This window comes from Danio rerio, chromosome 13 (assembly GCF_049306965.1).
Source record: "Danio rerio strain Tuebingen ecotype United States chromosome 13, GRCz12tu, whole genome shotgun sequence".
NCBI lineage: Eukaryota > Metazoa > Chordata > Actinopteri > Cypriniformes > Danionidae > Danio > Danio rerio.
The window spans coordinates 49,089,575-49,104,215 of NC_133188.1; the positions used below are offsets into that span (position 1 = coordinate 49,089,575).

Sequence of the window (14,641 nt, forward strand, 5' to 3'; positions counted from 1 at the left end):
CCAAACACATGCGCCATAGGTTGACCCTGCTGAGGCTCGAACCAGCAACCTTATTGCTGTAAGGCGAATGTGCTATCCCCTGCGCCACTGTGCAGCCTACATGTAATATAATATAATAGTGTTTCTTTTTTTCCTTCTCATTATTCCAGATTGAAATCTCAATTATCATGTTTTTATCTCATATAATTTGGATTTGTTTAAAAAAAACTCTGATCAGATGATCAATCAATAATTGTGACACTTACATTTTTATTGTCGACATTTTACGTTTTTCCAGATTTCAAAATACTTTCTTCAAACATTAGGTGTTACAAAGTACTGTAACTAATAACATTTTCTCTCCACGTTTCTGAAATTCCTTTATTAGACAATAAATATGCAGAATGAGGTCATTTCAATGTGTAAAACCTATGTGTGCTATTATATTTAGTTGTGCTTTATTGTTTATGCTAACTAAACTTATGCTAACTAACTAATGTTAAATGTTAACTATAAATGCAGCAGAACAGTAGAATTAATTACAATCCACATGAAAACAAAAATACTATTGCAATTCATAGTACAAACAGCGTTTTTGAACCATGCTAACTACTTTAATGAATCTGTTGTGGTTATTCTATCTAATAACACTATTTTAATACAAACAACCCAATACCTTACTAAGACTACTACAACACTATATGGCAAATTAAACTACATTACACCACAGTTTACTGTTGTAAACCTGAGGTAAATTCAGGGGGCGGATTTAGCGATTTGGGACTAAATAGTTGAGGCTTTAGTCGTTTCTTGAAGACAGCGAGTAACTCTGCTGTTCTGATGCAGTTAGGGAGTTCATTCCACCAACTGGGCAGATTGAACGCGAGCGTTCGGGAAAGTGATTTCTTCCCTCTTTGGGATGGAACCACGAAGCGACGTTCATTCACAGAACGCAAGTTTCTGGAGGGCACATAGATCTGCAGAAGTGAGAGCAGATAAGCAGCGCAGCCAGAAATCGCTTTGTAAGCAAACATCAGAGCTTTGAATTTGATGCGAGCAGCAACTGGCAGCCAGTGCAAACGGATGAGTAGTGACATGTGCTCTTTAGGTTCATTAAAGACCACTCGAATCAAATCACTTTTATTGTCACATCAACAGCAGCAGTGTGCTATAATGAGTGAAAAGCTCTAAAAAAAGTCCTACTTTTAATTAATTTTTATTTATTTTGCTGTGTAATTATATATTTGTATGTATGTATGTATGTATATATAAATATATATATATATATATATATATATATATATATATATATATATATATATATATATATATATATATATATATATATATATATATATATATATATATATATATATTTGACTGCTATGCTGCTCCATGATTAGGGGTGGTGGATATTTTATTTTATAATATTATTAATACATAACATTACATTTTTATAATAATATTACATTTTAGTGTAAATAAATAATGTGTAATTATGTAAAATGTTTTTGTTTAACTCCACTATACAAATAGGATATAAAATGATGTTATATATAGTTTTTAGGTATAATTTATACTCCTATAAATTTATTGGGGGCCCCTAGATTACCCGGGGCCCTAAGAAGTCGCTTATCTCGCTTATTGGTTAAATCCGCCTCTAAGTAGGCTATACAGTATGTATTACAGTTTATATAAGTTCAGTAATCTGTAGCATTGGTTAACAAAGAGCTGTACATACAATAATATATTCAATATGATACGCTTTGTATAGTATGGTACAAAAGCACTCAAAAATACTTTATTACTCTCAAATTACTATAGTATTTGTTCATGTATTATTTTTAGTCAACTGAGGAAAAAGGGCACGAGAGGGTCATGTGATGTCAACATATGCGCCCTAGGGGGCGACCCCATCCATGTAGATTAAAATGGATTTTTATAATTCCATTTTGCAGAATTTATGTTTTATATTATATTATATATATTGTATTATATTTTAGAATCACTGAACATTAATTAAACGGGAAAACATATATGATTTTATTTGACAGGATGTGCTCAGGCTGATGCAGGGCGCACTGCGCATGCGCGGCTCAGATCCACTGTAGGAGACGGAAGACTGCGGAGTGAATCTCCAGTTACTGCGAAGCACTAGAAAAAAACTCAAGGAAAGTACAGGTAGGGATTTATTGTGCTATTTTACTTGGTCATTCATGAGATGTTCTCCCTCAATGAGCTTACATGTATTCGATATATTCATAGAAACAGTGATGTAGCAAATATAGGTTCGAAATCAGCCGGACGTGAGAGATCTAGCATGTTTACAGCGTTAACACTCGATCATTTCGCTCGATATTGAGCGTAAACGTTGTTTTAATCTTTTATGTTAAAGATTTATTTTGTTTATGTTCTAATTTTGTTGGCAAACATGACAGATGGAAATCCTTTTGTGTGTTATTTGTGTTTGGTTCAGTGTGATCATGTGTGCCCTGCGTTTGCGCAGTCAGTGATGCTGCTGCTCCGCACCTGCGCAGTTTCACTGGAAATTATTACAATCTGAATACAAAATATTTGCGTATATTTATTTTGGTCACTTCTAAATGCACCGTTGAACTCCGATTTCCCTACTATATCTCTATAATTTTTAGAAAACCCTTCTAATTGGTTGATTTGGTGCATATCAATTTTTATTATATTAAACCGGCTCTTGTTGTGTGTTTTCTACATTTGTAGAAACTGATACTATGCTTTTCTTTTCAGCAATGGCATATGATTGATTATATATCATTTATAAATGCATTTACTACCACTTTTGATTATTTTAATGAGTCATTTGTTGACTAAAGGTTATTTTCTTCTTAAAAGGCATTAAAAATATAATGCTGTAAAACGTGAAGTTAATAGTAAATAATAAAAAGTGAATATTTGTTCTTTTTTATAAATTAATATCTGAGGAATCCCACGTAAACATGGGGAGAACATGCAAACTCCACACAGAAATGCCAACTGACCCAGTCGGGAATCGAATCAGCGACCTTCTTGCTGGGAGACGACGGTGCTAACCACTGAGCCACCGCGTCACTCCTGGACATCACAATTGAACTGGACAAACCAAATGCACTGTTGGCAAGTGTTTTAGCAGACTTGATAATTATCAGCACCTGTCCATGGAGAGCTTGCTTGACATTTAAAAATAAAATAAATACATATTATGCACATTATAATTCTTTGCTATAAGGCAAAGGCGACATGATCAAACAAAACTAGTAGTAGACTATTTGTGCAAACACAGCGGTTTTGTTTTAACCACTTTTTAAGTACACTACTAAAAACATGTATATTACTTTCTAATTTTAGGCTAACAGGTAAATCATTTGGGTTCCTTAACATTGTGAAACATATTTGAAATTGTATTCATACATTGAGCGATCACTTTATTAGGTACACCTAACTAGTACCGGGTTGGTCCCCCTTTTGCCTTCAGACTTGCTTTAATCCTCAGTGGCGTAGATTCAACAAGGTACTGGAAATATACCTCAGAGATTTTGGTCTATATTGATAGCATCATGCACATGCAGTTGCTGCAGATTTGTCGGCTGCACATCCATGATGTGAATCTCCTGTTCCACCACATCCCAAAGGTGCTCTATTGGATTGAGTTCTGGTGACTGTGAAGGCCATTTGAGTACAGTGAACTCATTGTCATGTTCAAGAAACCAGTCTGAGATGATACACGCTTTATGACATGGCGTCGTTATTTTGCTGGAAGTAGCCATCAGAAGATGAGTACACTGTTGTCATAAAGGGATGGATCAGCAACAATACTCGGGTAGACTGTGGAATTGACAGGATAATCAATTGGTTCTAATGGGCCCAAAGTGTGGCAAGAAAATTTCCCCACACCATTACACCACCACCATCACTAGCCTGAAGCATTGATACAAGGCAGGATGGATCCATGCTTTTATGTTGTTGATGCCAAATTCCGACCCTACCATCCAAATGTTGTGACAGAAATCAAGACTCATCAGACCAGGCAACATTTTTCCAATCGTTTATTGTCCAATTTTGTTGAGCCTGTGCAAACGGTAGCCTCAGTTTTCTGTTTTTAGCTGACAGGAGTGGCACTTCTGCTGCTGTAGCCCATCCACCTCAAGCTTGGACGTGTTGTGTGTTCAGTAGGGTTGGGCATCTAAGCTATAATGCCGATCCGATACGCATCTCGATACAAAGAATACGATCCGATATATTAGCGATACATTTGTGACATATTGCGATGCAACACGATACGATTCACACCCATATCACGATACGATGCGATATTTCAGCACTAACTAATTAGTGTTAGTTTACAGTAGAGGGCCATTTTAGAACATATAGCACATATTATTTAAGTATTTTCAAGATAAACAGAATGTATAAGTGCAATATATATTAAAAAAATATGTATATATTTGCACTCTTTCAACATAAATACATTTAGCATTGCACAACAAGAATTGTGATTTAACTTTTCAACTATGAAAACAAGTTTTACAAAGATATATTTTGCCACTGATTATTCAAAACTTAAGGTGGTGAACTAGCAGTGTTATGCTGCTTTAAAACATCACTGTCACTGTAAACAACAGGCTAATACAAATATAACAAACCAGCAATCTTCTTGCTGTGAGGTGGTCAAACTACCCACTGTGCCACCGTGACACCCAATTATTTTTATCATTATTATTATTAATATTATTATTATTATAATTAAATAAAAATTAACAGGAGGAGGTGTTTAAAACCTTCGTTCTCCGTGACACTAGGCTGAATATCTTTGCAGATGAACAATGCAATAGCATTCGTTATTGGCGTAGAGTGCACAAAACTGTTGCGCACGGAAAAAAAACTTGCAATGCTTTTCTCACCACTTTTGGAGCTGGTTGAAGCAGTGCGAAAGCCGGGGATGCAGAAACACTGGAAGATGCTTTCACAACAACACCGTGGCGCTGCTTCAAGTGAGATTTCAGATTAGTCGTACTGCCCGCGTATTTTACAGATGCGCGGCACATTTTGCAAATTGCATCTGTCCTGTCATGTCGTCCATCCTTAAATCCATAATGTTGCTTGCCATACTTTAGATTTAAAACTCAGTGGGGAATAAAATGTTTGTTTTGCTTCTCGCGCTGTCTGAGGGCGCTCCACTAGCTTCATCCGCACACCTGATACACTGAGTTGTAGTGTGTGCACATCCGCAAATCCGTTGCTAAGGCTTACTTTATGTAGGTCGATTTAATTATGCGCCAAAAACAGGTCGACAACACTTGTTAATAAATAAAAAATACATTCTATATTAAAAATATAAGCTGTATCTCGGAAAAATCGATGCATCTCGCAAAAACCGATGCATCTCGATTTGCTTCCAAAATTTCATTCATCCTCTGCTGCTCAACCGATGCACTCGCATCGTGCACGCGCATGACCGCGTATCGATACATATCGGTTAATCTTCCCATCCCTAGTGTTCAGAGATGCTTTTCTGCAAACCTCGGATGTAACGAATAGCCTTTAGCATCAACAAGGCATTTGAGCCCACAGAACTGCCGCTCACTGAATATTTTCTCTTTTTCAGACAATTCTCTGTAAACCCTAGGGATGGTTGTGTGTGAAAATCCCAGTAGATCCGCAATTTCTAAAATACTCAGACCAGCTCGTCTGGAACCAACAACCATGCCAAGTTCAAAGTCACTGAAATCTCATTTCTTCTTCATTCTGATGCTCGGTTTGAACTGCAGCAGATCGTCTTTACCTTGGCTGCGTCCGAAACCGCCTACTACTCAGTAGGTACTGCATTTGAATGTAAACGTACTACTCGGCCGTTAGAAAAGTACGTTCTATACAGTATGAATGTGAAAAGTATGAATGGAATTCGGACGTACTACATCCGCCATTTTGTCATGGTCATGTGATCTACCTGCGTCAGTTGCGTCGCCTCACTTCCATTCATGAATTCTCTTACGGGGCATTATGGGATAGCGCAGCGTGCATGGGATGCGCACTTCTGAATCTCGCCGGAAGTAGTAAGTCATCCGGATACTTCTCGCCTACTGATTTCGAATTCTATATATTCGGACATACTACTCGGCTCGCATACTGATTTTAGCGTACTATATAGTATGGAAGTATGCGGTTTCAGACGCAGCCCATGACTACATGCCTAAATGCATTGAGTTGCTGCCATGTGATTGGCTGATTAGAAATTTGCATTAACAAGCAGCGAGGCAGGTGTACCTAATAAAGTAAACTAATGACTGGGGAGGCAAAACTAAAGACTTTCGATAAAAACATCAGCCATATTGCTCAGTTTAGTGTGCAGTATGAATTAAATGATCAACGTCTTTTTGAATCTTCAGGTCAGATCAGCAGAATGTCGGGGTTTCTGGACGGGATCAGATGTGGCGATTGCGAGTGTAATGTGGACTGGGGCGAGAAGAGAAACACCATCGCCTCCATCGCAGCTGGAGTTTTGGTACGTCCTGCCAAAGACGTCAAAACAAAATCCTGTGCTTTGATTCTTAAATAAATCCTGTTTTTTTTTTCTTGTCACACTGCAGTTTTTTACAGGCTGGTGGATCATCATCGACGCAGCGATAATGTATCCTAAAGAGGAACAGTTCCACCATGCGTATCATACCTGTGGCGTTATAGCCACTATAGCCTTCCTCATGTGAGTTTCACTTCTATACTTTTTCTGTCACTCTGAAATGCCATCAGAATACGCAAAATGGCTTGTACAGCTGCAGAAAAGTTGAAAGTGCTTGGAATTTAATCTAGTGTTTTCAAGGTTTGTTGGAAAGTGCTTAGATTGCATAACTGCTTAAAAATGTCATTGTGTTGCTCTCCTGATACTTTAACCTCCTTAATGGGTAATAATAATTCAATTTTTAAAATTAAATATAGTAATTATTATACACGGGCATAGATGTGATCAGGGACGCCTGCAGGATTTCATTCCAAGGTACGCACAAATCCAGCACCCCCCCGCCCTCTTCCGATGGCTGTTCTTTCTGTTATTTCAGTATTCAAACATTAAATAACGAATGCATCAAGTAAAATAAAAACAAACATTTTTTTTACAATTTAGCAAAATTGTGTTTTTTTTATCTTTGCATTTTTATTATTTTATTTTTGTTAGTTTTAATATTTTATTGTCTTCATAATTAAAGCTATAGACAAAATCCTGCTTGACAATTTACAAAATATTTTGCGTAGCTACACAGTATGTATTAAAGATCACTGAGAAAGAAAAAAACACAGAAACATGTTACATGCCTATCCGAATTGTAAAAAAAATTGTGAAAATTGCTCATTTTATTTTTTATAAAACATTTTATTATTATTTTTTGAGTAAAAACTACTGACATTTAAGAATCCATATGTATTTTATTTATTCTTTAATTTGACCTGTTTATTGGTGCATATATACCTATAATTTAACTCATACAACAGTACCTTGGACAGCTAAAGTGCCACTAAAGCTTTCAAACACAACCCCAATAAAGTAATGAAAGATAAGACTTTTTCTGGTGACGGCCGACATCTCAACACGTCGTAACCGTCTTTCGGGTGGTATAGCTGGCATTTAATTACAAAACAAGGCGTCTGGCTTGACTGGCAGGGCAGTTATTTCCTCGTTGTTCTGAGTCTGCAAGTTCATGTTTCATGGATATAGTATGTAGCTATAGGATTGTGAACATCAATAATGTTAAGCGTGTCTTTACTCAATGCCCAGCAGAAAAAAAAAGTCTTTTAGCAGTGCATGTAGCTGTTGGTTCCCGGAGTCCTCAGTGGATAAACAACCGTAACCATAATGAAGTGTTCTCAGAATGATTCGGCACGATAGTGGAAAAGCAGGCAGCTGCAGTGTATACTGTTTGATAATCAATTTAAATGATGTAAATAAATAAATAAATAAATAAATAAAAAGTGGCATTAATTCCTGCCCTCTCATTGTAGGTATGCACAGTGCGTACCGCCATACGGCTGCAGGTGCCACTGGATGTGATAATACAAAAACTATTGACTGTTTTTATAAAGGAGTGGAGGTACTCCATGTTTCAATCTCTCTTTGCGTTTGAGTTGAGAACACCGAATTGCACTTTACTGAATCTTTAAGTATGTATATTAGGGATGTAACGGTATCAGAATTTCAAGGTACGGTAATACCTCGGTATGAATGTCACGGTACGGTATTTATTGAATCATTTACAGGAAAAAACAAAACTTATGAAAATACTCCAAAAAAGTGCCAAAAGTGTCAATGACATACAAATTAGTCATCTATCTGTAAGCTTTAAAACAGGAACTTCAATTTTAATAACAAAAAAATATTAAACCATGTAAAAAATTAAGTTTCAATTTAGTAGTGTTGAAAACTCCTCACATTCAACATTTAATCACTCACTCACTTAGATAGAGATGGGTTTAAAGGAAAATTATCATATAACTATAATCTGGTAAAAGCTGGGATCTCTGGGCATTTACAATGTCCCCTGCAACAGAAAAAAAAAACCCTCTCATTTGGGACTGAGGTTTCTGGGACAAGAGAGATATGACTTGGCCCAGGTTGACAGCAGTGTGTCACGTTGTGCATTGTCTTTCCACCACTTGAGAGGACAAACCATGAGTGAGATAGAGGTCTCATGTCTGCATCAATCTGAACAGTGTGCTGTGTTTCTGCAGTCCCCATGACTGATTAGTCGTATTCCCCAACTTGCAGGCACGTGCACACACAGGGCTCAACCTGTGCAGTGCACATGCCCTTTTTAGTCTTGGATAGAAAGTTCCCTTCCAAAATGATCAAAAGTGCCCCCGCGACGCGACATACCCTCCGTCCCCGCTTTACAGTACGCGCGCGACAACACAGCTGATAAGAACTCGCGCGACAACACCACTATTCAGTACGCGCGCGGCGACAACACCCAGCTCTTTTTCATCCCCGCTTCTAGCAGCACACTCCATTTCCGCATTACTGGATCTGTAGCGACAACAGACCGCAAGGGATGATGGTCAAGCATGGGCTGATGGGAATTGTAGTTTTCGCTACCTCCCGTTCGCTTCATTCGCCTGAGCAAATTTTCTCAGAAGACCTATAGTTTTACCGAGTCATGCGACTACGGTAATATCGAAAAAAATTAATATTGCGGTATGACGGTATTTACAATACCGTTACATCCCTAATGTATATGTATGTAAATTTGTCACATTTGTAAAGTGCTGGAAAATGAAAAGGCGTGAGAATGCTGAGAGAACAAGTGCTTGTATTCATTGTGTCTATTCAGTCAAACTGTCTGACATAATTTGATCTGGCCTAGATCTTTCTTCCTGTTCTTCGTCTGTGTTTTGCCTTCAGAGTTGTTCATTGACTACTTCACCATGACTACTTTGTTTAACCATCTGTTGAGTTTCACTTTCTGTGGATTTGCGTGCAGGATCAATGCAGTGTCAAATGGCCAGGTGAGAGGGGACAGCTACAGCGAGGGCTGCTTGGGACAAACAGGTATATTCAGCATGCATAACATGGCATATGTGAACCAAAACCTTTTATTATTTATTTTTGCCCAAATGTGAGTCAGATCTTATGACAATCCGCATGTAATCTCACTCAATACCCTTCAGCTTAGTCCTTGATTTATCAGTGGTCGTCACAGAGGAATGAACCACCAATTACTTTGGCATATGTTTTAAGTAGTGCATGCCCTTCCAGCAGCAAGCCAGCACTGGGAAACACCCTAACACTTTCTCATTAACACACTCATGCATTTACTATGGCCATTTAAGTTTACGCAATTCACATACAGCGCATGTGATTTGGACAGTGGGGGAAATCAGAGCTCCTGGAGAAAACCAATGCCAACATGGGTAGAACATGCAAACTCCACACTCTAATGTCAGCTGGCCCAGCTGGGACTCGAACCAGCAACCTTCATGCTGTGAGACGACAGTGCTAATAATTGAGCTACGGTGCTGCCCTGGATGAGGTCATATCTTTTCAAATTTGTGCTACTTTTCATTGATGGCACTACAGACATGCTCCTATATCAAAAATAGCTTAATAGTTTGCAATAGCTTACTAAAGCGAACACTTTGGGAAGTTTGTTTTGGTCTTAAGCACATTTAAGCTGCCATTGGTCCGTGACGATAACGTAATGAGCGGACGTGTTCTAGAACTCCGCCTTCTTTGATGTTCTTCGTAATGTTTGTTTTGATCTTAAACACATTTGAGCTGCCATTTGTCCGTGACGATTTTGTAATCAGTGGGCGTGTTCTAGAACTCCACCTTCTTTGTTCTTCGTAATGTTTGTTTTTGAGAAAAACCTTTGCATTTCTCGGTAACTCAGATGTACTCAGTAGGTCAGAAAGCCGTGTGTGTAGACTATCCTGTCACAAAATGCGGTGAAAATTCAACACGCCGGTCAGTAATAGTTTGATTGCGGTGTTTACATGTTTACAGTCCACACCAACTGGAACTGCGTCTATTTTTAAAGGAGACGAGCGGCAAAACCGGATTTCACTATTTCCAGATGCGAAAAGCTCTCGTGTTCAATACAAACGTATTTCAACAGCTCAAAAAATGTGTTTTGGTGTTTTGTGACCCTTTAAAGTAAAGACTTCACACCCAGTTCCTTACCTGTGACTGGATTGACATAAACACATTTTAATGCCGGGTGTTAATGGGTCCCAAGTAGAATGAATACATTTACAAAGTGTAAATGTAGGGCAGGACTTTTCTTGATTCTTCATGGGGAAATGATTGGATGTTTGGATGTTAGTGGCGTTAATTCAATAAAATGTGTTTTTTTATGTGCAGGTGCTAGAATTTGGCTCTTTATCGGGTTCATGTTGGCATTCGGGTCTCTCATCGCCTCTATGTGGATTCTGTTTGGTGGTTTTGTTGTGACTGGTAAGAAAATACGATTATATATATAAATATATACACATCTTAGAGGTCACGTTAACCGAATATTGTCCGTGGGTGATCTGAAGATGATCCGTCATTTTGACGGATTCTGCTGAAGGTGATTTATTGCAATTTGTAGCTAATTGTAATTCCCACTCTTGTCCAGCTGATGGCCATTATCCTTGTTTTGTCTCCTCTTTGTCACCGCTGCATACAGTTGCAATAATCTCACAGCAGCGGAGTGTGAGAAGTTTTTTTAAACGGCCAAATAGTTGTGATATTACTAATAAAGATGAAAAAAAGAGGAAGCGATGCAGTGGACGATGAAGAACAAACAGATAAAAATCCTCAGTCGACGACAGCTGTTATGCGCCAACCCAGCGGCAGCAAGGAGGTCAGATGCTTTGGAGTGCGTTGTGAGCACTACCGAATGCAGAGGGGTGCAGAAGTAGCGCGTGCTCTAGTATTTTTTCCCGGTGAAACGAGTGCTTGGAGGATCGGGAAATCCCACATTCAGAGAATCCAGCAAACTTAGTTCTGATCACAGCCTTAGGAGAAATGTTTCCTAACTACAAAACGCTGGCTGAAGTGGCGCTAGTAATTCCGGTCTTTGGTCACGAGAAGTCGACTTTCCGAGGCAAAGACACAGAATTTAATGACAACTGCCTCTGCCTCAGTCTCTCTTGATGTGTTTGATTACGCACAGGCAAGCACTCAGTTCAGGTAAACGCAGGAGGAAGATATGAGTTAAGGCAGATAGGAGTTTTTGTTGATTTGTCAAATAAATAAATGAATAATTTAGCCTATATACTCGTCGTGCAAGTTAATTTTTAAAATATGAATGAAAAAAGCGATTAGAAAGTCTGCAAATTAAATAACGATTAATAATAGGTTATCACAAAAATGTTACAACCCTCTGCGTCAAAATGACGGACAATGAGAAAGTCTAACGCGACCTCTGATATATATATATAAACAACAGTATGTATATATATATATATATATATATATATATATATATATATATATATATATATATATATATATATATATATATATATATATATATATATATATATATATGTATATGTATATATATATATATATATATATATATATATRTRTATATATATATATATATATATATATATATATATATGTATATATATATGTATATATATATATATGTATATATGTATATATATATATATATATATATATATGTATATATATATATATATATATGTATATATATATATATATATATATATATATATATATATATATATATATATATATATATATATATATATATATATATACTGTTGTTTCTTTAAAAAAAAAACCTAATTATGTTTTTTTTTTTATTATGAAGGAACAGAACATAAGGATCTGTCTGTGTATCCTGGTATTGCAGTTTTCTTTCAAAATGCATTCATCTTCTTTGGGTAAGTTTATAAAAATATCAAAAGCCCTCTTTTCGTTTACCTCTGTATTTTATCTAAGCCACATCTGAGATTCAAGATCTCAAATTTCCTCCTTTACTTAAACTTAAAAGTTGTAAATGATTTTCTTTCTACAGTTGAAAAATCAGCCATTGACATCCATCGTAGGCACAAAGAATATGGATGTCAATGGCTGTTTTATTCCCAACATTCTTCAGTATATCTTTCCTTGCACTCTTTCAGTTTTGGATGAACTATCACTTCAATGTTCAATGTAATGTGTAATAAAAAAAACTCTTCAATTTTTAGATAGTTTAATTGTTTGAGCCTGTGATTTGTAGACATCATTGTTTCCTTTATTTTTACAGTGGTCTGGTGTTCAAGTTTGGCCGAACTGAAGACCTCTGGCAGTGAGGATCCATGTCCATCAATCAAATCCCACAGTCCATCAACACACAGTTCCTCTCTACTTACTGCTGCTTATTTGCACTCTCTATTTCTTTCTCTCCTTTTTTTCAATGACGACTCCTCTTAAATATTCTCCTTTCTTCGTCTCCGTGTGGTCACAGTAGGTGAGAGAAATGCAAATCAAACCAGTTGAAATGGACACTATCCTGCCCTTATTATACACATACTTCATAATATAGCGCACCATAGAGGATATCTTCAGCCTGGCTATTTCAAAATCACAAAAAAATGGACAGCATAATGATATATTTACATGATTATTACGCTACAGGGCGGTGGGAGAGTTTCTGAACAGATTCTTTATTAACCAAAACAAGCATTGCTGGCTTTCGGCTTCACTGTGTTTCTTTTTTTATTGCGCGTTGGTCATTTGAATAAACATAAACCACCCGATTTGTATATTTTGAAACACTTTAATGTATGACGACGTTTAATTTCACGTTCTGTCAGAATTTGTGTTGATTTTGCTGTCGTATTAACCGAACGGCTCAACTGACTTCAATCGCGACACTACAGCGTACTTTTGGACGATTTTATGTTATGTTATATGGGTTCACACAGCTTTCTCAGACATTTGTCATGATAGATTTTTAACAATTATTTTACAGAGAGCATCTTTGAGCTGATCTACATTCACTGTCTACATTTAAAACGTTTTTTTTTTCCCTCAGAGTTTGCAACAGAACCAAACAGAAAGAGTTTTGCTTGACTGTGTGAACGAACCCTTGTTATATATTTGTGTTCTGAAGCTTTAAGTTGACTCTCTCTATGTTCGGGCATGTGGGAGTTGTATAAAAGATGTTTTTTAAAAGCACAATTTCTTATTATTTCTTATTTCAGTAGTTTATGGGAGATTGATAATTCGACTTGTCTGTTAAACTAACAAATTAGGTGATTTCTACATGCTAAAAGAATGTAACATTTTAATGTAATCCACTTTTTCTGACTAAAAAAAAGTAGCTAAAATTCATCAACTGTGGGTTTAACATGAAATAAAATTATTGTAAATATGTACAGAGCCAGTGTTTTCTTTTTTCCTACTGAAATGCAGATGAATAACTGGCCACTTTATTAGGTACACCTTACTAGTGCCTGGTTAGACCCATTTTTCCTTCAGAACTGCCTTAATCCTTCATGGTGTAGATTTAACAAGGTACTGGAAATATTCCTCAGAGATTTTAGTCCATATTGACATGATGGCATCACACAGTTGCTTCAGATTTGTCGGCTGCACATCCATGATGCGAATTTCCCGTTCCACCTTCTCCCAAAGGTGCTCTATTAGATTGAGATCTGGTGACTGTGGAGGCCATTTAGGTACAGTGAACTCATTGTCATGTTCTAGAAACCAGTCTGAGATGATTCACGCTTTATGACATGGTGAATTATCCTACTGGAAGTAGCCATCAGAAGATGGGTACACTGTAGTCATAAAGGGATGGACATGGTCAGCAACAGTAGTATGGCGTTGACACAATGCTCAATTGGTACTAATGGATCCAAGGCAGGATGGATGTATGTTTTCATGCTGTTGACGCCAAATTCTGTAGCCCATCTGCCCTAAAGTTAGACGTGTTGTGTGTTCAGAGATGCTCTTCTGCCTACCTCGGTTGTAACGAGTGCTTATTTGAGTTACTGTTGCCTTTGTATTAGCTGGAACCAGTCTGGCCATTCTCCTCTGACCTCTGGCATCAACAAGGCATTTGCGCCCACAGAACTGTCGCTCACTGAATATTTTCTCTTCTTCAGACCATTCTCTGTAAACCCTAGAGATGGTTGTGTGTGAAAGTCCCAGTAGATCAGC

The 14,641-nt window shown here is 37.2% G+C and overlaps 1 protein-coding gene across 2 annotated transcripts; it reads left to right on the forward strand.

The window, feature by feature from the left end:
- The first annotated feature begins 2,050 nt into the window (after positions 1-2,050).
- tmem50a (transmembrane protein 50A) lies at positions 2,051-13,853 on the forward strand. 2 transcript variants are annotated; one of them, NM_213529.2, is given in 7 exon segments: positions 2,051-2,150; positions 6,378-6,493; positions 6,579-6,691; positions 9,456-9,523; positions 10,835-10,927; positions 12,300-12,372; positions 12,738-13,853. In NM_213529.2, coding segments are annotated over 6 exon segments (495 nt in total). In that variant the 5' UTR covers positions 2,051-2,150; positions 6,378-6,391; the 3' UTR covers positions 12,784-13,853.
- The last annotated feature ends 788 nt before the right edge of the window (positions 13,854-14,641 follow it).

Coding starts and splice junctions, on each gene's coding strand:
- tmem50a (XM_005157050.6), top strand. CDS start 6,392: ATGTCGGGGTTTCTGGACGGGATCAGATGTGGCGATTGCGAGTGTAAT. Junction 6,494..6,578: donor CCATCGCAGCTGGAGTTTTG/GTACGTCCTGCC, acceptor GTCACACTGCAG/TTTTTTACAGGCTGGTGGAT. Junction 12,373..12,737: donor AATGCATTCATCTTCTTTGG/GTAAGTTTATAA, acceptor TTATTTTTACAG/TGGTCTGGTGTTCAAGTTTG.